Source organism: Heterocephalus glaber, unplaced genomic scaffold, assembly GCF_053883595.1.
Source record: "Heterocephalus glaber isolate CG9 unplaced genomic scaffold, H.glaber_assembly_v1.0 deba00001564, whole genome shotgun sequence".
Lineage (NCBI taxonomy): Eukaryota > Metazoa > Chordata > Mammalia > Rodentia > Bathyergidae > Heterocephalus > Heterocephalus glaber.
Genome location: NW_028258351.1, coordinates 10,608,037 through 10,633,124, shown reverse-complemented (window position 1 = coordinate 10,633,124; position 25,088 = coordinate 10,608,037). Strand labels below are relative to the sequence as shown.

General features: G+C 41.9%; 1 protein-coding gene across 11 annotated transcripts in view; it reads left to right on the top strand.

The window, feature by feature from the left end:
• Fam222b (family with sequence similarity 222 member B) overlaps nucleotides 1-25,088 on the top strand; it is a 76,161-nt gene that overhangs the window by 25,190 nt on the left and 25,883 nt on the right. For 2 of the 11 annotated variants that reach the window (XM_087191535.1, XM_004857016.3), the window contains exon 2: nucleotides 14,333-14,503. The exons of 2 other annotated variants lie outside the window; for them this stretch is intronic. In XM_087191535.1, the coding sequence (XP_087047661.1) occupies nucleotides 14,501-14,503 (3 nt within the window). In that variant the 5' untranslated portion in view covers nucleotides 14,333-14,500. 7 more of the 11 variants (XM_087191536.1, XM_087191531.1, XM_013076866.3 and 4 more) reach the window with 5 other exon arrangements.

Here is a 25,088-nt window from a genome sequence, read left to right as displayed (position 1 = left end):
GCAGACAGTGGAACCACTGAGCTAAATCCCTGGAGATTGATTTTTTTTTTTTTTAAATTATTTAAGCAGTGTTAACCCCAGTTGTATTTGTTGCCTTTGTGCCTTTTAAACTGTGTACAATTGGGCCGGGGATTTAGCTCAGTGGTTCCACCGCCTTTCTCGCAAGTGCAAGGACCCGAGTTTGATCTGTGGTACCACAAAAAATAAAATAAAATATAAACTGTGTACAATTGGTTTTTCAAACCTAGCCAACTAGTTATTTTAGCAAATCTTCCAGGCTAGATAATGCCTCTACCTTCCACAGAGAGCAGTTTAATGATACCATCTAGATATAAGTTACTTTCATGTAGATTAAAATGAGGAAGATTATTAATGGAAAAGCCAGTTTGGATAGGCTAGTTTGTCTAATGCGAATTATTATATGGACACATTTTCTTCCTTTGGTCAGAAGAAATAATTTCTCCTATCTTGTTCCAAATCCATATTCTCCCAAAGGCTAGGGTTTGCTTTTCTACTCTTGTGTATTGTCTGCTTTCAGAGAAATAAACAAATAAAACAAACTGTTATTGATGGTTTGTTTGTTTGAGATAAGGTCTTAACTATGTTGCTGGGGCCGGTCTCAAACTTGATTACCCAAGCAATCCTGCCTCACTCTCCAGAGCATCTGGGACAGGTTCTGTATCTCACTTATCTTTTTGTCTCTGGGGTCTAACGGTTTTTGGCATGCAGGGACACAATTAATATTTGGTAATGTTAATGAATGAATGAACAAAATGAAATCCCAGGTACAGTGAATGGATTTTACATTTCCCTCTAGTGTCTGAAAGAGAAAATGCAGCCAGTTACACACACACACACATACACACACACACACACACACAGAGGCACGAATGCACATACTCATGTACAGAGAAAGAGAAGCAAAACCAACAATAAAAGAATATCTTGCTACATTTAAATAATAGCTAGAAGGTGTCTTTAAGTTAGTGAATGCTAACTTACAAAGTCTCTGTACTTTGGTGGGTGTTTAAATTCTTTGTCTCCTAGCTGGTGTTTGAGGAAAATGCCTTTTTAAGAGTGCTCAGGGGCCGAGGATTTAGCTCAGTGGTTCTGCCGCCAGCCTTGCGAGCGCAAGGTCCTTGAGTTCAATTCCTGGTACCAAAAAAAAAAAAAAGAGTGCTCAGCTTCTTGTTCAGGTTAGAACATTGTTACTGTTTTGTATTATTCAGTTTTGTTGAACGCTGTATTTTTTATTGGAATAAATTAAGTGTCAAAATCAATTATTTAATTTTGTTTTCTGAGATAAGAGACTCACTATGTAGTCTAGGCTGGTCTTGAACTTGATATGTAACTCAGTCTGGCCTCAACTCACGGTACTCCTGCCTCAGCCTCCTGAGTGGTGGGATTACAGGCATGAGCCATCTTATCTGGCCAATTTTTAAAGTTTCTGCTTGTTTTTTGCTTATTATAAAGCTGTTTGGGACATTGCAGAGTAATGTGCTCAAGAAATAACAACATGCAAACTGATTAGATAGATGTTACCTAAAGTAGTTTTCAGTCCAACTTGATGTTCTTTTCTTTTTTTTTTTTTTTTTTTTGGTACTGGGGGTCAAACTGGAGACCTGCGCTTGTGAGGCAGGTGGCGGAATCACTGAGCTAAATCCCCGGCCCTGATGTTCTTTTCCATATGAGATGTGTTTTAATATCTTTTATTGATTGTAAGATGTTTAACATAGTGTAGGGGACAGGGGAAGGGGATGTTAGCAGAACCTCTGCAGTGAGTCCTGGTCTCCTCCGAGCCACGGCAGCACACGGCGAATTACAGGAAAGGTAGAAAAATGAGACTGAGAAGCAGCTGAGGTTTGGGTCTGATCAGTGCTGCTCTGGGCAGCAAAGACAAAGCCCCCAGCTTACCACACCTTTTATTCAGTACATCGGGAGAAACAAAAGTAACAAATGACTTGCAGAGAGTTCAATAGTTCACATTGGGATAAACAAGGTGTAACGGAAGGCTTGCAGAGAGTTCAGTACATCTCCGGCAAACAAGATGTTAATCAGTCCAAGAACAGTGAGGAACTGAGCAGATGTTTGTTCTCCCAGGATGTTTCTTGGCCTGGAGAATCACAGCATCACTGGATCACTGAAGTCTCAGTTGTGACCGGAGGCCAAACTGGAGTTATTCTGTAGCTGGGCTGTAGGCAAGAGAACTAGGCTAACCAAATGATTTATCCCTAGAATTATGTAGCATTGCTCCCAACAACATAGGGTTTAAGAACAATAAAAAAAATCTGTAATTTCACTCAAAAATTACAAAATTGAGCTCGACCTGGTGGTACATGCCCAGTACTTTAGGAGTCTAGGGCAAGAGGACTGCAAGTTTGAGCCTAGCTTAGGCAAGTTATTGAGATCCTAAAAATAAGAACTGGGCATGTAGCTCTGTGTAAAGGCCCAGGGTACAATCCCTAGTAGTGCAAAAAAACTTTAAAAATTTTAAAAAATAAAACATATTTAAAAAGTTATCAGGTGGCTGGGATATAGCTTGGTAGTGCCACGTCTGCTTGGCAAGTGCCAGGTCCTGAGTTTGATCCCCAGTACCAAAAAAAAAGGTATCAGTCCTCTCTACCCCTTTTGTCTTCTTTTCAGTTATTACCATGTTGACAGATTGGTCTTGGACCTGCAGGTGTAAGTAATATTCACACATGCTTTTGTATGTGATTTGTTTCTTTTCTCTCACTGCTTGTAGAATTTTATTCTTCTGTTGGATTCCTGGAATCCTATTATATGCCTATATGTAGATTTTTTTTGATTAAGGCTAGCTGGAGTCCTATATGCCTCACTTATCTGTATGTCAAGTTCTTTTCCCCTCCTTGGGAAATTTTCTGCCATCACTTCTGTGAACAGTTTTTTTATGTCCTCTGCACTTGCTCCTCCTTCTTCATTGACTCCATTCAGTCTTATGTTATTCTTGCATCGTCTAGCAGCTGCTGGATTGATTTCTCATGTTCCCTTACAATTTTAAAGCAATTTTTCTTTTCCTCCTCACTAATTGCAATCTTATCTTCTATATGTGAAATTCTGTCCTCACATTGGTTCATTCTGCTGTGTAGACTTTTGATGGAGTTTTTAGAAAATTTTTTTTTTTTTTTTTGGTACTGGGGATCAAACTCTGGTCCTTGCACTTGCACAGCAGGCGGCGAAACCACTGAGCTAAATCCCCGGCAAGATGGAGTTTTTAATCTCTTGGAAATCTGTTTGTATCTGTTTTATATATTACATTTGTTTCCTGTGTTGGGATTCCATCATGTTCCTCAGATCCTCTATTTTTTTTATCTGTGTCCTCTCTAGATTTATTAATCATGTCTTGCACCATGAGGAAAATCTTTGCTGTTATCTGAGTAATTATTTCTGATTTCATTTTTCCCAGATCCTCTTTTGTTGACAGTTCAGAGAGTCCAGGTGGTTGAGTATCAGAGTGTTCCATCTCGTTTCCCTTTGGGGTTGCTGTAGGTGATCTGGAAGTCTGTTTTTGAGGCTTGTTTATGTGTCTTCTCATTTCCATGGGGGGTGGGTGCTTCTGGTGCCCATGCGGCTCACCTCCTCTGCCCTAGGAGCTTGGGATGGAGGTGGGAGAGCTTCCTTCTGGGTGCTGGGACCGGCTGAGCTTCACTGCCCCTCACACATGCTTTTAAAAAAGCTGTAGGGAGGCTGGGGATTTAGCTCAGAGGTTCTGTTGCCTGCCTCAGAAGTGCAAGGACCCGAGTTCGATCTCTGGTACCAAAAAAAAAGCTGTAGGTACAGCTTGGTGGCATAGTGCTTATATGTTCAATTCCCAGCACTTAAATTAAAAAAAAAAAAAAGATGTGAATGTCTGGTCATCCAGCTACTGGGGGGCTGATCCCAGAAATTCAAGGCAACGCTGGACAACACGGGGTGAAGATACGATTGTTGTGTAATACAATCTGTCAGAATCGAAAATAATTTTTAAAATTTCAAAATTTTTTTTCATATGGAACCCAATAAAAGCTAGTCCAGCTATTGTAGCTTTCCATGATAGTCCGTGCCGTGTTTTCCAGATGCATCGTGTGCGTTTATCTTTCCTCTTACCCTCTTTTTTCTCTTTACTCACCCCAAGCTCACTCTGCAGAGCCAGTTTCTCTCCCACTCTTCACTTTTACTTTCTTGAATAAACCTTGCACACACACACACACACACACACACACACACACACACACAAAGCTAGTCCAGTAAGACTGGCAAATTCCTATACATCTGTTTAAACCAGAGTCTTTAAATTCAGGTTAGAAAAATAAGCCGCCGCCGCCCCCCCCCCCCCCCGCCTTATGTTGAGGATTGAACCCAGAGCCTTTGCACTGAATTATATATCTCCAGCCCTTTCTTTATTTTGAGACAGTGTTACTAAGTTGCTAAATTGCTCAGGCTGGACTTGAATTTGTAGCCTTCTGCCTCAGCCTCCCAGAATGCTGGGATTGCAGGCATTCCACACCAGGTCTGGCTTTGAGCTGGCCTTTAAATCCAGCTGTCATACAATCTTTTTCCATCTCCCAAGAAGACTTGCGATTATTATCCAAGAAATACTTAGAGCTCCTCATATGAAGGAAGGGGCAACTAAAACAGTGTTGTCTTATTATTATTTTAGTTTTGGGTTTGTATGCTAAGCTAAGTGCTTTACCACTAAGCTGTACACTCAGCTCTTGTTTTGTTGTAAATAATAATAGTATATGGGGAATTAAGCAGGTTGTCGTGTGTGATGTAGATACTATCCTGCAATTGCAAGAACTCTGGGGACAAAATATGACAACCTAGAGCCAAGTGTGGTGGTGCACACGTGTAATCCCAAAACCCTAGTAGACTGAGGCAGAAGGATCACAAGTTGGAGCCCAGCCTGGGTAACTTAGGTGAGACCTTGTCTCAAACAAAACGGAGGGGAGCGATCTGGGGATGTAGCTCAGTGAGAAGGCCTTTGGTTCAGTCCCCAGGACCCCAAAATAAAAACAATGTAGGTAGTAGCCTTCTTTGACCACCCTTTTTGATGTGGGGATGAAATCCAGGGCTTGCCGGTGTTAAGCAGGCTGCTCTACCACTGAGCTATACCCCAGCCGTTTTTCTTGAATGTGGTATTCCATTGCTACATCTAACAAAGTATACTACAATCTTTATTATATTCCATCCTGAAGCATTTCCCCTAACACTGACATTAGTAATTAAAGTTTTGATACGAACTACCAGTTATGTGGTGGCCTGTCAGTTGCTGGAGTATATACTGATGTTAGGTATGTAGTTTGAAAGAAATGTAGTGTTTGCATCCTAATTTTGCTGAAGCCTGTTATGGGAGAGATTTCCTAGATTGAATTGGATATAGATGTCTCGTATCTGACACAAATTGGAACCCACTGTGTGTGTGTGTGTGTGTGTGTGTGCGCGCGCGCGCGTTTGTGTTTTGCAGTTTGATGTGTTCCCTCTTCCCCCACCCTATCAACTTCCAGATACATACTTTCTAAATTAACACCCCCCCCAATGTCCTTAATTTCTGTGTCTGACAGGGAGAATCGATGTGTGCAGTGATTTAATATGCAAACCTAAATCCATCCACCGTTTTTGAGGGAGTGCAGTTGATTAGTCCGAGAAAAGATCTAGGTCGAACAACCTGGAGACAAATCTTTTTTTTTTTTTTTTTTTTTTTTTTTTGGTACCGGGGATCGTACTCGGGTCCTTCCTCTTGCGAGGCAGGCGGTGGAACCAGAGCTAAATCCCCGGCCCGCAAGTCCTTTTACTGGAGTCTCTTGGTGGCAGTTTCTTTGGAAGTCTGAGACACTCTAGGGGGTTCCAACGGCTTGGGAGCGGGTCACTCAGTACCCAGGCAGAGAGTGGGCAGGAGAGCAAGAGATGGGGCACGATATCACCGGGCCCAGCCGCGGGATGCTTGGATCGCAGCTGGGGGGGGCGGTGCGGTGCGCAGAGACTGGCAGTGTTAACAAAGAGAAGCCGAGCCAGGGCCGAGGCCGCGGGTAGCTGGCCTATCCCCGGCGGCTGACCTCCCAGTGGGCCTCCCTCGTTGGCTGCGTGGCGAGTCGCTCTGCTGGTTCCCTGGCTCGCCATTGGCTGTACAGATGGGCGGGTGCTCGCTGGGCCGGGACGGAGCTGAGGGGGCGGGGCTGGCTTCCGGCGGCGTGGGCGAGCGAGTGGCAGCCGGCTGGGGGAGGGGGGTGTCGGCGCACCGCGGAGTGCTGTGCTCTGAGAGCCTGGCGCCGGAGTAGCCGCTTCCCCCTCCCCCTGCCAAGACCTCTCATCTATCCTCCCTGGGCCGGGCAAGCTAGGCTGAGGTATCCCAGGTGGGCGGGGCAGAGCCCAGAGCCCGGTCGAGAGCGCTGCGGAGCGAACCTCACCTCCTTTCCAGGGTGCAAGGTGTGTGTATTCGCGCTCGGGCGCGCTTGCGTGCGTGCTTTTTCTAACACGATACTGACTTCGGCCGACTTAACCTTGTGAGAAAAAGGGAAATGGAATGGGAAGTAAGATCTCCAAATCCTATCAGTTTATTTGATTTTCCAGTTATACCCTTTTCCCTCCCTTCATCTCACCTCTGCTGCTGGGTAAGGAGATTCAGGAGTCTTATCTCTTTTTACTGATTTGTCGGTCCCGTAGTTGACCGAAGAAAAGAGAAGAGAAAAGGAGCCCCCTTTTGTGTAACATCAGATGTAGTAAACCAAAAAACGAAAAAAAGCCAGGAGTGGGTTTTTCGAACTGTACAGCATGCTTATCTGTTAAGGCTGTCTTCATCATTTTCCTCCTTAGGGACTGCCTTAATCAGCACTACAATCTGAAAGGGAAGGGGGTTCTAGTGAAAAAGGGAGCACTCCCTGTCGAGGATGGTTAAAGGAAATTCTGATTGTTGTTAGAGATTAACTCTGCTGAAGTGTCTTCCCTGAGTACATTGCTACCCGATTCAGTCCCTTGGGAGAATCCTAACTAGAGTGGGCAGATTTACCTTTATGTTACTGAAACTTATAAGTTTTAATCTGTTTCTTATATTCATAGATTCTGAGAGGCAATAGCTTCTATCATAAAAAACCAAAACCGGAGGCGGGGGATTTAGCTCAGTGGTTCCGCCGCCTGCCTCGCAAGCGAAAGGTCCCGAGTTCGATCCTCTGTACCAAAAAACAAAAACAAAAACAAAAACAAAAAAACCGAAACCAAACCTAAAAAGATCCAGATGGATTTTGTTTGAGGTGTTTTGGTTTTTTTTTTTTTGGTACCAGGGATCAAACTCGGGACCTTTCTCTTGCGAGGCAGGCGGCGGAACCACTGAGCTAAATCCCCGACCCTCCAGATGGATTTTGATTTTAAAAGATTCTCCTTTCCAAACTATGAATTTGGATGGGTGTAGCATTTCAAATTAAATATTTTGTCTTTTGAGTTCCTTTGTTTCTCTTTAACTTATCTATCCCTTCTTTCTGAAGGGCATGTGCCTCATTCATTCCACATCAGGAACCTTTTTATGTTTGGGGGTTTTTTGTGTGTGTTTTGTTTTTTGAGACAGGGTCTCACTCTTTAGTTCAGGCTCACTGTGTAGCCCAGGCTGGCCTCAAACTCTCAGCGATCCTCCTGTCTCAGCCTCCTTAGTACTGGGATTACAGGTGTGGGTCACATGCCCGGCTTCTACATATGTTTTATTCTTTTTTTTTTTTTTTTTTTTTTTGGTACCAGGGATCGAACTTGGGTCCTTGTGCTTGCGCAGCAGGTGGCAAAACCACTGAGTTAAATCCCCGGCCCTACATGTGTTTTAAATTGAGAGGAAAGTTGTCAACTGAAAGTAGAAAGCCCAAAATGATGTTAGAAACGAAATATGTGTGTACATAAGGTGGCAGTGTTCTTGGCACTCTTGCTTTAACTAGGCATTTTCAAATAAAGATGTTTGAACCAGGTCTATCTCAGTGTTGATTATTGAAGAGCTACAATGTCAGAAGGATTAATATAAATTTTTGGCAGTACTTTCATAAATACTAATTACTCAGAGTTTATTTTTGTAATACAGGTTTAGTTTTCAAAGATTGTTCTAACTGGAGTCTAGTTTTGAAGAGAATTGTTGTGCAAGTGCTGTCTTACCATTTTAGCTGGATAAGTGTGGGGGTTTTTTTTTTGCATTTATTGGCTTTCTAATCAGGAGTAATTTGTGTGAAAACAACTCTTATAAAGAATAAAAGACAGGTGTGATAGTGCATGCCTGTAATCCCAGCTACTCAAGAAGTTGAGGGCTTAAAATCACCCAGTTATAGCCCACCCTGGGCAATTTAGGGAGACCTTGTGTCACAATTTTAAAAAGCCTGGCCAGGCCCAGTATGGTAGGGCACGTCTGTAATCCCAGCACTTAGGAGGCCAAGGCAGGAAAGATCACTCTGAGTTGAGGCCAGCCTGAACTACATCATAGCGAGACCCTGACTGAAAAAAAACAACAAAAAACTGGCCAGTGTAGCTCAGTGATAGGAGCACTTGTCTAGCATACTGGAGGGCGGTGGGTCTGAGTTCAATCCTCAGCACTGCTCCCCACCAAAGGCTGATGGGATAGGAAACCATGTCGGAAACAAGTAGGGATCAGCAATCAATCCATCTCTCTCTCCCTCTCACATGTGTGTGTGTGTGTGTGTGTGTGTGTATACACATAAATTTCAAGTAGCCTTAATATAGAATTGTGCAAAAAACCAGTGATCTTAAATTGGATTTTGAGTTTTTAGTTTATTACTCATTTGTCCCTAAAGTTTCTATGAATCATATTTAAATTGGGAGGGAAAGGCCAGGGATTTAGCTCAGTGGTTCCGGCACCTGCCTTGCAAGGACAAGATCAGTGTATTACTAAATAAATTGGGAGGGAAAGAAGATTCCCTAGATGTTGTCTTACCTAATTTGTTACTGAGAATGAACTGTTAAAAATCACTGAATGAAGCTTTGACAACTAGCTAGTGTATAAAACAGTGTTAATTTTTTTTTTTCCAGTACTGGTGACTGAACTGGAACCTTGCGCTTGCGAGGCAGGCACCAGGACCACTGAACTAAATCCCCGGCCCTAAAACAAAGCGTATTTTGATGTCGAAGATGTAACAAGTGACCCCCCCCCCCAAAAAAAAACCCTTGGAGGTTGTGACACTTCAACTTGACTTTACCAAAAAGCAAGTTGCCTCCTATATATCCTAGGTGGTTTTCTTTCTCTTCCCATGGATTAATATAGTTGATAAGCTTTGTAAACTTACATTACCTTTTTTTTTTGGTACGGTGGATCAAACTCAGGACCTTGCACTTACAAGGCAGGCACCGGAACCCCTGAGCTAAAACCCTGGCCCTATTACCTTTTACTCACTTTATTTTCTTACTTTTCACTTTTTATTTATGTAGTTAGTTACATTACCTTTTACTCACTTTATTTTCATTCATTCATTCATTCATTTATTCATTTATTTTATTTTATTTTATTTTTTTGGTACTGGGGATCGAACTCGGGTCCTTCCGCTTGCAAGGCAGGCGGCGGAACCACTGAGCTAAATCCCCGGCCCATTTATTCATTTATTTATACCGCAGATCCAACTCGGGTCCTTGTGCTTGCAAGGCAGGCAGAACCACTGAGCTAAATCCCCGGCCCAATAAATAAATTTAAAAACTAAGAAAATAGGACCTTGAAAGCACAAGGACCCGAGTTCAATCCCCAGTACCCTCCCCCAGAATATTTATTTATGAATGTGCTACATTCTCAGCACTTTTTCAAAATTTTAAATTTTGAGACAGGGTCTTGTTAATAAAGTCACTAAGTTGCCTAGACTGGGGTTGAATTTGTGATCCTTCTATCTCAGTCCCTCAAAGTGTGCGAATTACAGGTGTGCATCACCAGCTCTCAGGTTAGCTCCTGTTTTGTTGTCATTGTTGATAGGGTTTTGCTTTGTATTCAGCCTGACCTAGAACTCACTGTGTAGCCCTGCCTGGCCTGGAGTTTGAGAGATTCTCCTGCTTCAGCCTCCCGAGTGCTGGGATTACAGGCGTGTGCCATCATCCCCTGCTTGTTTTCTTTACTGATTTGTGTAATCAGTACATATTTTATGTGGTGAAATGATTGGGGTTCTCCAAATAGTTTTTCCCAAGAGACAAGAGGCTATGTATAGAACAATTCATAGATGTATCTACATTGATTCCTAGATTATAATTTAAGGGGTGTGGAACCTTTTAAGTTTGGTCCTTTTCAAGAAAATAATTAAGTGAAGCCATGACTTCTTACAGTTCTTTAGGTTGAGGGGACATAGTGCTGTTTGAAATTATAGTAACTGATTTTATTTTCTTTAGCAATCTGTTTTTATCCATCCTGTTTATTTTTGTGAGTCACACAGAAAAAGAAAAAGGGCTTTGTCTCTCTAAAGGGAGACTCTAGCCTAATCCTCTATTCCCATCAGACACAAAATGATCCCCTTGAGAAGGTGAAAGAAAATATTGGACACTTGGCATTGCTTAATTCTCATAATAATCAGCTTGAGTGTTCTCAGGCTTGGAATTGGGCAATTCTTACTCAAGGTGAAAAAATATAAGAGGCAAAAAAGACTTGGGAATGCTACTTCTAGAGTGAAAGATTTATTTAGGGATAGTGAATGCATTCATATGAATATGTGGCTGATGGTAATTTTTAACTTTTCAGGTTTGTTAGTCAGGTATCAAAGATAGTATTTTGTGTGTTTAAGCGCAAACTCCTTCCCCAGGGCTTGACTCTTAGAAGCGAAATCTTTTTTTTTTTTTGGTACCACGAATTGAACTCGGATCCTTGAGCTTGCTAGGCAGGTGGCGAAACCACTGAGCTAAATCCCGGCCCAGAAGCTAAATCTTATGAGCAAATTATGAGTTTGAATCCTGAGGGTAGAGGACTTAATAGAGTCTTTTGGTAATCTATCACTCAGGTAAGTCTTCAAATTGACTGCTAGTGAGTTATTGAAGTCTTCCTAGAAGTTTCTAGGCAAATTGCATCTCAATCAGTTTAATCCTCAATAGTTTACCAGTCTGTTCTGGTGAGGCCCAGAGCTACCGTTCTAATGTTATTGACCTTTAAGAATCCTTGGGGGCAGGACTGGGGATCTAGCTCAGTGGTTCCGCCACCGCCTGCCTTGCAAGCAGAAGGACCAAAGTTCTAACCAAAAAAAAAAAAAAAATCCTTGGGGGTTGGGGCCAGGGATTTAGCTCAGTGGTGCTGCAGTGCCTTGCAAGTGCAAGGTTCTGAGTTTGATCCCCAATACCTTAAAAAAAAAAAAGAATCGTTGGGGGCCCGGGATTTAGCTCAGTGATGCTCTGCTTGCCTCAGCTCAAGGTCCTGAGTTCCATCCCCAGTACTGGGGGGGGGGGGGAATCATTGTTGGATGTGCATATATGTTGCTCGGTGTCTCAAAATAAGGGGCCAGAAGGGCTGGGGATTTAGCTCAGTGGTTCCGCCACTTGCCTTGCAAGCACAAGGTCCTGAGTTCAATCCCTGGTACCAAAAACCCCCACCAAAAAAACTAAAAGTAAAGGGCCAGAGTGATGTATGGATCTCATATCAGCCAAGAGAATTTAGCCTTTGGTAACCTGAGCCAGCACTGTCATGAACTTCTCTTCTGGATCAAGTGGTTAGTGAGGTTGCTTTCCAATATTAAGGTACAACTGTGTTGGGTCGGGGATTTAGCTCAGTGGTACCACACCTGCCTTGAAAGCGCAAGGTCCTGAGTTCAATCCCTGGTACCGAAAAAAAAAGAAAGAAAGATGATACCACTGTGTTTGATTATCTTTGGTTTTATAACTAGTAGGGCAGTGAGCTAATGCATTCATTTTGGAAACAGGCCAATGATAACACTGCCTGTCGGTCTGGAAGGATGGAAAAATAGGGCAGAGTAAACAATTGAGGACATAAATAATGAATCTTCCACTGAACCCTGGGAGAGTGAGGGAGATTATCCTCAAAGCTGTTCAATCTGGCTGTGAAAGGGGAGAATCCACTTAGTTAATTACCCAGTCTGTTTGATACTGTGTGCATTATGGGATCATTAGAGCCATTGAAAGCAAAGTTACATTTCTGATATAAATGTGTGGGTGCATGTGTGTTTGTGTGTGTGTGTGTGTGTGTGTGTGTGTGTGTGTGTGTGTGTGGTGCTGGAGATTAAACCCAGCATCTTCACATGGAGTTACATCTCCAGCCCTTTTAGAAATTGTTTTAATTGGGCTGGGGATTTAGCTCAGTGGCACCATGCCTGCCTCGAAGGTGCAAGGTCCTGAGTTCAATCCTCAGAACCACCCCCGAAATTGTTTTAATTATGAGAGAGGGTGTAGAGAAGTTGCTGAATTGTCCAGACTGGGCTGGAATTTATTATTCTCCTGCCTCAGCCTCCCAGTTAGTGTGCTGGGATTACAGAGATATGCCACTGTGCCTAGCTCTGATAGAAACTTTTAAACTTCTCCCCTGCTTTTGTGAGGAGACACTCAAATTGTTCATTTGCTTTTCAGAATTTTTAGAATGCAGGCCTTTACTTCCTTCTCCAAACCTAATTTTATATGTTAACATTCTAAGAACACCAGGCAGTCTTTGTTTGGGCATATCTCAGAATTTTAATTATAGACTTCATTGTCTGTAAATTAATTAATTAATTTATTTATTTATTTATTTGCTTGCTTGCTTGCTTGCTTGCATGGCAGGCGCCGGAACCACTGAGCTAAATCCCCGGCCTATCTGTAAATTTAAAAGATTAAAAAGTCTAGGGCCAGGGATTTAGCTCAGTGGTTCTGTCGCCTGCCTCGAAAGCTCAAGGTCCCGAGTTCGATCCCTGGTACCAAAAAAAAGTCTAGGCCTAGTTTAAAGGAATTCTTTGATATATTGAATACATACTTTACTTTGAAATTAAATGTGGTATTATAGAGTATAATTATGTAACAACTCACAAAAGGTTAGGACAAGTTTCTTCAGCTCAAGAATCATTTCTAGCTATTACTTTTAGATTAGTTTTCATCCATTGAATTAAATAAGCATGTTCTTATTGCTCTCAGTATTTTTCTGAAGTAGGAAAAACCAATGAATGCCCTGTGAGTGCCCAAATAATGTAGTGATTTGGTAGTGAGGCCAGACTCAAAGTCAAGGTCTTGAAATTCTTTCCTTCTCTGAATATGTAATGTGTGTACTGTATTTTGTTGTTGTTGTTGTTGTTTGTTTGTTTTTTGAGACAGTGTCTCACTGTGTAGCCCAGGCTGGCCTCACTCACAGCGATCCTCCTGCCTCAGCCTCCAGAGTGCTGGGATTACAGGAGTGCATCACCAAGCCCAGTCTAATGTATTTTCTTGAGTAACTTTTCAGGGCTGATTTAAAATGATTTGAAGGCTGAGCATGTAGCTCAGTGGTGGAGTACATGTTCAGCATGTGTGAGACCCTGACAGTCAATCCTCAGGACTGTTAACATTTTTGTTGTTGTTTTGAAATGTTCTACCTTGAAAGGCTTTTTTTTTTTTTTGGTACTGGGTATCGAACTCGGGACCTTGTGTTTGGGAAACGGGCAGCAGAACCACTGAGCTAAATCCCTGGCCCGAGAGGTTGTTTTTAACTTCTCTGATTGTCAGAGGAATTTGAAGACTAAGATGCTACTGCCAATCCAGAGAAGAACGAGGAAGGTTCAGGGTAAGGTGTTGGAGAAATAGAACAGATATAAACCAAATTGAAGTTTTATTATATTTTGTTATTGATGGAGCCCTGGAAGAGAGCATAGGCTGATTAGATGAAATCCATTAATAGACTGAATTTGTAACATTTCAGCCTAGCTGAAAAGGATGAAGGTATCTTTATCAAAATACAGTAAGAACTCTAGTTAAGAGTTCTTTGCTGATTAACCAATATAGTCTAGCTCTTGATTTTTTTTTTTTTTTTGGTTGTACTGATGTACTAGTGATTGAACCTAGGTTCTTTGCACAGAGTGACATTCCTAGACTTTTAAAAAAAATTTTGTTTTGAGATAGTGTCTCACTCAATTGTTAAATTACCTAGGTGGGGCTTGGATTTTCCATCCTCTTACCTTAGCCTCCCAGAGTGGTAGGATTACAGGTGTGAGTGTGCCCAGAAGATATGAGCAGAAAGGGACCACTGTTAAGTCTCAAGAGTCTGAATGCCTGAAAACCTGGTGCTGTGATGTCTGATCATAGAAGATGGACATCCTGGTTGCAGAAGAGACTTGTCACTTTCACCTTATTGTAGTGAAGTGCTTTAGAGAATTAAGATTTCAAGTAAATCATAAACTAGCTCTTTTCTCTCCCCTTCTCTCACCTCCCCTTTTCTTTTCTTTTGCAGTGCAGGAGATTGAAACCTGGGATGACAAATACTAAGCAAGTGTTCTGCCACTGAGCTACAACCCCACCCCTGGAGCATAACTTCTTTATATACATCGTCTATATATGCAAATCAGTCATTGTATGTGGATGAGCTGTAGGAGCAAAGCCAAAGAAGGAAAACCTTCTTATGGTATTTGGCTTACCAAAATAAAATCTTATAACATGTGGTAATAATTAAAGCCTTTCACCAAAATGAAATCCATTTTGAATAATCAGGTTGTGATTAAAATAGTACTGTAAGTTATCACTTTAAAACTGGGGACTTAGGTTTAGGGTTAGAGACTGAGGATTTCTTTAAATGCTAGTTGGTAAGGCAGTGTTACCTGCTTCTTGTTTTATTTATTGATATATTTATGTGTGTATGTTTGTTTTTGTGGTACCAGGGATTAAACCCAGGGCCTTCACACTCAATTAGATCCCTAGGACTTTTTGATTTTGATTAAAAAAAATTTTTTTTTGAGATAGGGTCTTGCTCTGTATTACAGGCTGGCCTTGAACTCGATATGTAGCCCAGGCTGGCCTTAAACTGGTAGTGATACTTCTGCCTCAGTCTCCTGAGTGCTGGAATTATAGGTGTGTGCCACCATACCTAGCTCCAATTTTTAACATTTTGAGACATGGTCTCACTAAATTGCTAAATTGTTCCAAGCTGGGCTTGAGTTTGTGATCATCTTATCTCAGCCTCCCAGAGTGGTGGGATTACAAGCATATGCCTTGACGCCTGGCTATCACTCTTCTTTTTTTTTTTTGGTACGAGGAAACGGAACTCGGGACCTTGCGCTTGTGAGGCAGGCGGGGGAACCACTGAGCTAAATCCTGGCCCTATCACTTCTTTTGAAGCGCTTCTGTGGTTTCCTATCTCAACAAAAGTCAAAGTACTCCTTTTTAAGGTTCTACGTGAAGCTAGGTATGGTGGGACACAACCTGTAAACCCAGCACTCTTGAGAGGCTGAGGCAGGATGATCACAAGTTCCAACCCACACTAGGCAGGCAACACAGGAATTTAATGAGACCCTGTCTCAAAATAAAAGATATAAAAAGAGTTGGGGATGTCGTTCTATGTGAAAGCCCCAGGTTTAGTTCCCAGTGTCCCCCACCCCACCCTGCACAAGAAGGCAGTGTCCATGACTGATCACTAATTCTTTGCATGTAGCAGAGTGCTTTTAAAGATCAATATTGAGTTGAGTGAAAGTCAGATTTTATTTTACTTGCAGAATTGAGATGATTTAAACAATATCCCCGTTGCTTCAGAGAAACATGAGGATTATTAGTCATAACTTAGATTTTGTGTTCTATTTCTTCTAAAAGCTAAAGCACTTTTACCATTAGCATTTTATTTTGTCTTCACACTTGCTGTATAAAGGATGGGCTTAATCTGCCTCAAAAGCAAGGAGGTGTCAGGACAATAAAATGTTAAACATCCCAGGTCACTGTGTACCAGTGGAAAACTCACATTTCCTGAGTTCCTGAATGGACCCTCTGTACTACCAAGCTATTCAGCTGGAATTCTTTTCACTATTGTGAAGACATTTTGTAGCTGTTAAGGTACTCTTTGCTTTTGCTTCTCATTCTCCCAGAACAGTTTTCATTCAATTGAAAGTAGAACCAGTGGATTAATGAACAGTCTACATCTAGTTTTAACCTGTCTTGCCAGGTGTTACTGTGCATTCACCAAAGTGCTTTTTAAAGGATTTTAGTGCTTGGGCTTCATTCAGTTCCTGTGAGGTATGGTGCAAATGGAGTGTGATACTGTCTTAGAATATTTCCCCAGAGAAAAAAGGAACATTTCCTTTGAAGATAGGTCCTTTGCCTGTTTCCATAGTTCTTGGGAAAACTAACATGGATTAAGGAGCTTTCCCACCAAGCTATATTTTGATTTTTACCTCATCTCTGAGCTGAATAACTGTATCAGTCTTCTCATTCACAGTATGGTTTGAGAGAGAGTGTAATGAGAAACTAGTACCCCTTCAGCCTGCACACTAATTTTGTAGCTCTCTAAAAACCTTTTTGTCAACTCTCTCCACTCCCTAGTAGTCCACATTTGCTCATCTTTTTTTGTGGTACAGGGATTGAACTCAGGACCTTGTGGTTGCCGAGGCAGGCACGGCACCACTGAGCTGCATCCCCAGCCCCACATCTGCTCATCTTTCAGTTTCTCACAACGAGTTAAGAAAATACTGCTGCTCAGTTGGAATTGCTAGTCTTCATCAAAGTCAAGAGTTATATCAAACAGTAGTCTTTCTGTATGTGGAGACTTGTATGACTTTGTTGTATTGCTACTTAGAAGGCTTTCTTACATTACAGAAACTATTCTATTGTTTGTTTGTTTTGAGACAGGATTCACTATATATAGTTAAGACTGGCCTTGAATTTGCAGCAGTCTTCCTGCCTCTGCCTCCCAGAGTGCAGGAATATAGATGTGTGCCACCCCCACACCCAGTGCCGCCCTGCCCCCCCCCCTTTTTAGATAAGGTCTCATTATGTATTTCAGGCTGGCTTTAAACTTGGGGCAGTCCTCCTTACCTCAGCCTCCTGAGGGCTGGGATTACAAGGGTGTGAAGAACTCTAGCATTTTGGGGGGGGGGCAGGTACCAGGAATTGAACTCTGCGTCCTTGTGGTTTCGAGGAATGCGGTGGAACTACTGAGCTAAATTCCCGGCCCTTCTTTAGCATTTTTTTTGTGGACTGGTCTAGTTGAAATAAATTCTTTCAGTTTTTGTTTGGAAGGATTGGATTTACTAAGTAGTTTAAAGGAAAGAATATGTGAAGAAATTTCAAGGAATTGAGATTAATTTGGCCTAGGTGAGAGAAATGATAAGCATAGGATATAAATATGAAAGACCATTATATAAAGATATCAACTAGCCCTTATTCACCTTAAAGAGAACAAAGGAATAGGCTGGAGCTCCTAGGCCAGGCATATAAGACATGAAGAAAAATTTCCTGATTTTAAGCGTAAACACTGGAACAGCTGGCCAAAGAGAGATGGATTGTCAGGGTGGATTTTCAGCAATGGGACTATATGGGAGGTAGTGGTGAGCGTGGAATAGCACAGATCTAAGTGTTAGAAAACCTAGTGTAGTCTAGGTACTTCTAGCTTTGTGTCTCTGGACTAGTTTCTTACATCGTGTAGTTTCTAGTTTCTCTGTCTGTGAAAATGGAACTAGTGGTACATGTCCAGGCTAGCTCATAGGGAATTTGAAAATATTAAGTGAGAGAGTCAATGTGAAAGCATTCTAGCAATCATAAAGCTCTCTGCAAATGTAAGGCATTGTTAATAACTTTACAAAAATCCTTTTGTGATTTAGAATCATAGAATCTAGAAGTTGGATTTAATGGTGATCTAGTTTGAATGCTTTTTGGCTTTTTGAGACAAGGTCTCGCTATGTAGCCCAGGCTGGCCGTGAACCACATGTCCGGCTTGAGTTATTTTTTATTTTTGAGTTCTTAAATATTGAAAATAAATCCTTCTCCATCATTCCTGATGAATGGTCATTGCTTTTGTTTCAGTGTTTCTACTGTTAGGCTGCCGTTAAATAAACTCAAATTGTTCTGTATGTTCCCTTAAAATTGCCTTTCTTCAGACTAATTTTATTAATCTGTTTTTGATCTTGGGGGTTCACAGATAAAGCACTTCTCTCTCTCTCTCTTTTTTTTTTGTACCTGGAAGCGAACTTGGTCCTTGCACTTGCGGGGCAGGTGGTGGCGGAACCACTGAGCTACATCCCCGGCCCACTTCTTTTGCATGAAAATCGTCTTATGACTTGTCTTATTTGAGATCATCCTCATCTCTTGCCTTGATATGACTATAGCCAGTTAACTGGGTTCTGCCATCTCTGGTTTGTGTTTCATACTTATAGAAGTTTTATTTAAAATAAGGCCGGGGATTTAGCTCAGTGGTTAGATTTAGCTCAGTGCCTAGGATTTAGCTCAGTGCCTAGAAAGTGCAAGGTCCCAAGTTCGATCCCCGGTACCAAAAAAAATTAAAAATAAAAACTAAAATAAGACATCTGGGGCCAGGGATGTAGCTCAGTGTGCTGCACCTGCCTGGCAAGAGCAAGGTCCTGAGTTTGATCCCCCGTACCAAAAAAATCAACAACAAAAAACCAAAATAAGACATCTGATTTTGTTATTCTCATTAAAATCTATCCCTGTCTTCCCATGGTTTACAAGATAAAATCTTACTAGCCACATAGTCCCTCCCACCTCGCGCGCATGCACTTGCACTTTTTTGGGCGGGGCTGGGGTGCGGGAAATCAGACCCATGAGTGCTCTAACACTGAGCTATATCCCCAGCCTTTTTTATTTTATTTTTTAAATTTTTGAGACAATATCTCACTAAATTGCCCAGGTGAGACTTGTGGTTCCTCTGCCTTGGCCTCCCAAACTACTGAGCATATGGGCAAGCGCCATTGAACCTTTTTTTTTTTTTACCCCTAGTACCGGGATCGAACTCCAGACCTTGCACTTTTGAGGCAGGCAGCGGAACCACTGAGCTAAATCGCCAGCCCACACTGAGTCTTTTTTTTTTTTTTTTTGGTACTGGGGGTTGAACTCTGGACCTTCCGCTTGCAAGGCAGGCTGCGGAACCACTGAGCTAAATCCCTGGCCTGAAATTTTTTTTTTTTTTTTAAAGATGAAAGTCCTTTTTTTTTTTTGGTACCGGGGGTCAAACTTGGGACCTTGCGCTTGCGAGGCAGGTGGCAGAACCACTGAGTTAAATCCCTGGCTAACTTAAAATTTTTTGAACAAGGTGTTTTGCTGTGTAGTCCAGGTTAACATTGAAAACACTAGACAGCCCAGGCTAACTTCAGATCTGCAATCCCCCTACTTCAGCCTCCTAAGTGCTGGGACTGTAGGTGTGTGTCACCATGCCTGGCTTTTTTTTTTTTTCCTGAGACAAAGTCTTTTACCTTGTAGTCCAGGCGGGCCTTGAAACTCTTACTCCTTCCACCTCAGCCTTTCAAGTGCTAGGATACAAGTGTGTGCCACAATGCCTGGCTATAATTGTTATCATTGGACATAAACTCTGTACTAAGCAATTTACAAATATAATCTCACATTTAAATTGTAAGTTGTTGGGTCTACTTTTGTGCATTTTTTGTTTTGGGTTTTTTGGGGGGGTGGGGGCCGGCTTTGGTACCGGGGATTGAACTCAGGAATTTGTGCTTTCAAGGCAGGTGCGGAGCCACTGAGCTAAATCCCTGGCCCCACTTTTGTGCATTTTAACATTGAGTGTGAAACCAGCCCAGCTTTATTGACCTGTTATTCTGTTCTTCTAATATGAAATATATCTTGGAAACTCAGGATCGTCTCCAGGATTACATGTACACCCAACTTCCTGCTCTCTATACCAGACTGTTTCTTTAAACAAGTCATTTAGTTTAATAGCTATGTGGCTTTCATTAGACCAGTTTTACCTTTCCATTTCAATCTGGTAAATTCTTACCAACCTTCAGTGACCTGTGTTATTCTCCCTTCTTTCTATTCCCTTGAACAACTTTTTTTGTTTTTTTTTTTGTTTTTTTCAAGACGTCTAGCTCAGGCTGGTCTTGAACCCACTAGGTAGCTCCAGCTGGCCTCAAATTCACAGAGATCCTCTTGCCTAAGCCTCCTGAAAGCTAAGATTACAGGCATGCACCACCATGCCTGGCTTTATTCACATTTTTTTTTTTGTTTTTGGTTCCGGGGATCGAACTCGGGACCTTGTGCTTTCGAGGCAAGCACTGGAACCACTGAGCTAAATCCTCGGCCTTTATTCACATTTTTTATCAGGGATTTTTTTGGTTGTTATCACTGGGCATTGAACCCAAGACCTTTGCACTGAGCTATAGTCCCATCCCTTTTAATAAGTTTTCTCTTTTTTGGTACCGGGGATCAAACTCGGGTCCTTGCGCTTGTGCAGCAGGCGGCAAAACCACTGAGCTAAATCCCCAGCCCAAAAAGTTTTCATTTTGAGAAAGGGTTTCCAACTTGCAATCCTTTAGCCTTCTTAGTGCTGAGATTACAGGAGAGCATCCCCATGTCCTGATCACTAGGGACTTTTTTTTTCACCAGGGATTTTTGTCATCTTTGTATTCCCAATAGTATTACCACAGTTCCTGATGTATAATAGGGACTCAGTGAGCAAGAGAGCAAGTGAATGATGCCCCTATTCAGTAAAGTTTTCTTTTTATTTATTTAGACAGATCTTACTGGGTTGCCCAGCTGGGCTTAAACTTGGAATTCAGCCATAACCCACCACCACTGCCATATTTCTGGGCTTATAGGCATGTACCACCATGCCTGGCTCTTCAGGTTTTTACATCTTCACTGAGCTATTCATATACTTCTGTCATATTTCATATCAGACTTTTTTCCTGCAGTGCAAGAGATGAGCCTTTCACCTCAGCACTCTAATGCTGAGATATACCGCAGAGGGTATTATATTTGTTACTGTTGTTTTTTTGAGACAGTTTTATGTATAGTCCAAGCTGGTCTTGAACTTGTCCTCCTTCTGCCCCAGCCTCCTGAGTGCTGGGATCACAGATGTGTGCCACCACTCTTGGCTCTTGGGTAAGGTTTTGATTGTATTAACTCCTAGACTTCTGTTGCCAAAGTAGAGCTCAGACTACCTATAAAAAAATAAGCAGGCGTAGCATTTCATACCTGCCTTTTTCTTTTACCTTCTGTCACTTCAAAAGAATACCTATCTTTTGCCTACTTTGCAGGTCACTGTTTTGTTTTGGGGGGTTTTTTTTTTTTTTGGCACCGGAGATCAAGCTCAGGTCCTTCTGCTTGCGAGGCAGGTGGTGGCACCACTGAGCTAAATCCCTGGCCCCTACAGGTCACTGTTAAAATAAAAACCAATTTTTCCCTTCTGGTTGGTAGAATAGCTTCCTGAGATCTACATTACCCTTAGGAGTTTAAGTTCCCTAGAGCTGTAGACACAGTTGAAAAGGAAAGAGTCTGATACTAATTTCCAAGGGAATGGGCACAGTTCTTGAGTAGAAATTGAGGTAAAATCAGGCTACAGAAATGTGTCAAATCCTAAGTCCATTCAAATGTAATTTAATTTTTGTTACTGAAGCAGGTATTCAATGCTATTTGCCTGTCTAAAAATGAGAGTTGGGTTCTCTTGAAGGTAAATTATCAGTGTAATGGTAGCTTCTAACCTTTGGCATTTTTTGGTTTGGTTTGGTTTTGGTTTTTGGTTTAGTGAGACAGCATCTTGCTATGTAGTTCAGGCTGGCCTCATACTGCCTCAGCCTCTGAAGAGCACTGGGATCACAGGCGTGCACCACCATGCCTGACTGGTAGCTTCTAACATTGCAAAATGCCCCACCCCATCGAACTCAGGACCTTGAGTTTGCCAGGCAGGTGTGGTGCCACTGAGCCATATCCCCAGCCCCCATAATGTTTCTTCTTACAAGTACATTCCAGTGGCATAGGGAGCCTATACTGCATAGTATCAGGTCATGGAGATGACACACAGTTTCTTACGTAGGATGTCCAGGGGGAATTTAGTAATTCTCAGCAACCTTCTGGCTTAATGGGCTTCGTTATTGTTAAAATTCACCTTTGTCACAAGAAACACTGGTTAATGATTTTTCTCCAGGCTTGACATGTTGGGCATTAGCTAGAATTGCTGAGTGGTTTGCAGTGCGGAAGCCATGAGAGCGATTTCATGTTTATCCACAAATTATCATTAGCTGTTTCATTTGCTGTCAGAGAAAAGGAACAAGAGAATGGGCTGTTTGCCAGTTGCAGCTTCTCTCCGATTAGGGCATTAGTTCAATTATATCCAATTAACTTTTATTGCAGATAGTGGTGATAATTACTAGCAAGTCAGTTTTTGGCTGCAGTTATCCCAAGGCTGAAGTATGAACTTGATGTATTTTAATAGCCAGTATGACATATTTTACTCCCTCCACTGCAGTCATTTCTTTTGCGCACCTCTTTTAGACCAGAGGTCAAAGCATTGTAAAAATCCATCTCATTAAAGCATATTGTCCTTCTTTTGAAGTGCTGCGTAGAATCATATTTTAAAAGAATCTCGGGGGCTGGGGATTTAGCTCAGTGGTTCCACTGCCTGCTTCGAAAGCATGAGGACCCGAGTTCGATCCCCCGGTACCATAAAAAAATCTATTAGGAACAGTCTTAATGGCTTCTTTATTTTTAGACTATACCTTTGAGTTCACTGCTACTTATCATAAAAGAATAGACTGAGATAACTAAGTGATATTCACAGCAGTATGTGCTAATTGTAAAATTATAGTAATTGGCAAGGTGAAATCTGTTTTCTGGTTATGTTTATTTATTTGTATTTTGGTGCTGGAGATTGGAACGAAGGGCCTTCTTGCACATGCTAGGCAGGCAAGCACTGTGCCACTGAGCAAACAACTCTACCTTTTCTTCTGGTTGTATTTTCTAAGTGCAAAAGAAAACTTTTATTTGTTTGTTTATTGAGACAGGATCTCACTGTGTAATTCAGACTGACCTTGAACTCACTACGTAGCCTAGGCTGGTCTTGACCTCATTAGGATCCTCCTGACTCCACCTCCCAAGTGGTGCCACCACACCCAGTGGGTACTTTTTTTTTTTTGGTATTGAACTCAGGACCTTGCACTTGTGAGGCAAGTGGCAGCACCACTGAGCTAAATCCCTGGCCCAAGTGGGTACTTTTAAAATAAAAAGTGGTAGGATGCTGCCCTGGAATTTAGCTCAGTGGTTCCACCTCCACCGCCTGCTTTTCAAGCACAAGGACCGGAGTTCAATCCCCAGTACAAAAAAAAAAAAAATGGTAGGATGCTGAGGACATTTAGCTCTACAGGGACTTCAGTTGGTGTTTGTTTTTGTCTTTTGAAACGGGCTCTTGCTGAGTTGTCTAGGCTACCTTGAATTTGTGATCCTGCTACCTTAGGCTTCTAAGTAACTCAGATTATTACAGGTGTGTACCATCATACCTGACTAGAATGTGTATAAAGTAGCAAATACTTTTTTTTTTTTTTTTTTTTTGGTACCAGGGTTCGAACTTGGGTCCTTGTGCCTGGGTGGAACCACTGAGCTAAATCCCTAGCCCTAGTATCAAATATCTTTAGAAGCAGTCCTTGGTTTAGGTAGAGAAAGAGGGCTAGAAAAAAAGGAAATAGCTAGGTGTGTTGACACATGCCTGAACTTTCAGCTACTCAAGAGGCCAAAGGAGGAAGATCACAAGTTTGAGTTTAATCCGAGCAATTGAGCAGGACCCTATGTCAAAATAAAAATAAAACGTATGGGGGGCCGGGGATTTAGCTCAGTGGTTCCGCTGCCTGCCGCGCAAGTGCAAAGACCGGAGTTTGATCCCCTGTACCAAAAAAAAAAAAAGTATGGGGATAGTCAGTGATAGCCACTTACCCAGCATGTCCAAGGCTTTGAATTCAGTTTCCAGCACACACACACACACACACACACACACACACACACACACACACAGAAAAGAAAGAAAGAGGGGGGGAGGAAGGAAAGAAATAGTTTTTCTCTGAAGATCACTCTTAGGTCCCTTGGCTATTTTCCTTTAAGCTTTGCCTTCAGTATTGTCTGATGGCTACCCTGCATAATAAATGGGTTTATAAGCAAAATCTTGTTTTATTAAAATGCAAAAGACAAAGCCAGACATGGTGGTGCTGTAATTCCAGTACTCTAGGAGGCTGAGGCAGGAAGTTCACAAGTTTGAGCAATGTAGTGAGACCTAGTCTGTAAAAAAAATTTTAGGGCCAGGGATTTAGCTCAGTGGTTCTGCCACCTGCCTCGCAAGGGCAAGGTCCTGAGTTCGATCACCGGTACCAAAAAAAATTTTTTTTTCTTTTAAAGGGCTGGGGATGTACCTCAGTGTGAAGGCTCTGGGTCAAATCTCCAGTACCAAAATCATCCAACCAACCAAACAAATAAAGCAAAAGACAGAAGTTGCTTCTGGAGCTGTTGCTAAATCTCCAGGTGACTTACTGCTGCTTCATTCCAGATATTGCTTGCCTTAGTGTTCTTTGTTGCTCTCTTCCTAAAGGTTTATCAGTTTTTTTGGATCTCTTTGTGGACATGGCTGCTTTAAAAATTTGGTTGAGGGGCTGGGAATTTAGCTCAGTGGTTTCACCGCCTGCTACGCGAGTGCAAGGACCTGAGTTCGATCCCCGGTACAAAAAAAAAAAAAATTTTGGTTGAGAATTTGAGAATTTGCCAAGGAGTATAGCAGTGTATTTTAAGAGTCTGTTAGTGTTTATTTAAAGGGAATTAAATAAAGTTCGGGACTGCTTGGAGAAGGGCCACAACACACTCATTTTTCCTTCAAAACTTCCCAGCTCATGCTAAATAGGAAAGAGGAAAAGGAGAGGGATAAACCTGATCCTTGTATTTTTTTTTTAAAGCTCTTTATAGGGTGTTAGTGAAAACCTTCTGACCAGCTGCTGTTGGTATGAAAATGAAGTGGGCTACAATAGGTACTTTTCAGGAAATCAGAGATAAAGCTTATGATATGTCTGAAACTTTTTGTGTAATAGGAGAGTGTCAAAACCCTTTTAAACTCCAGAATATATCTTACAAGACTTTCAGTAGAATACAGGGAAGTTTGCATACTACTTAATGGGGTTCTGGATGTGTATTTAGAAGGAGAAACCTTGAAAAATTCTAAAATGTGAAGGTTGAGGGTATAGCTCACTGGTAGAGCACTTACTTGCCCAGCAGACATTCAGCCCAGATTCTTC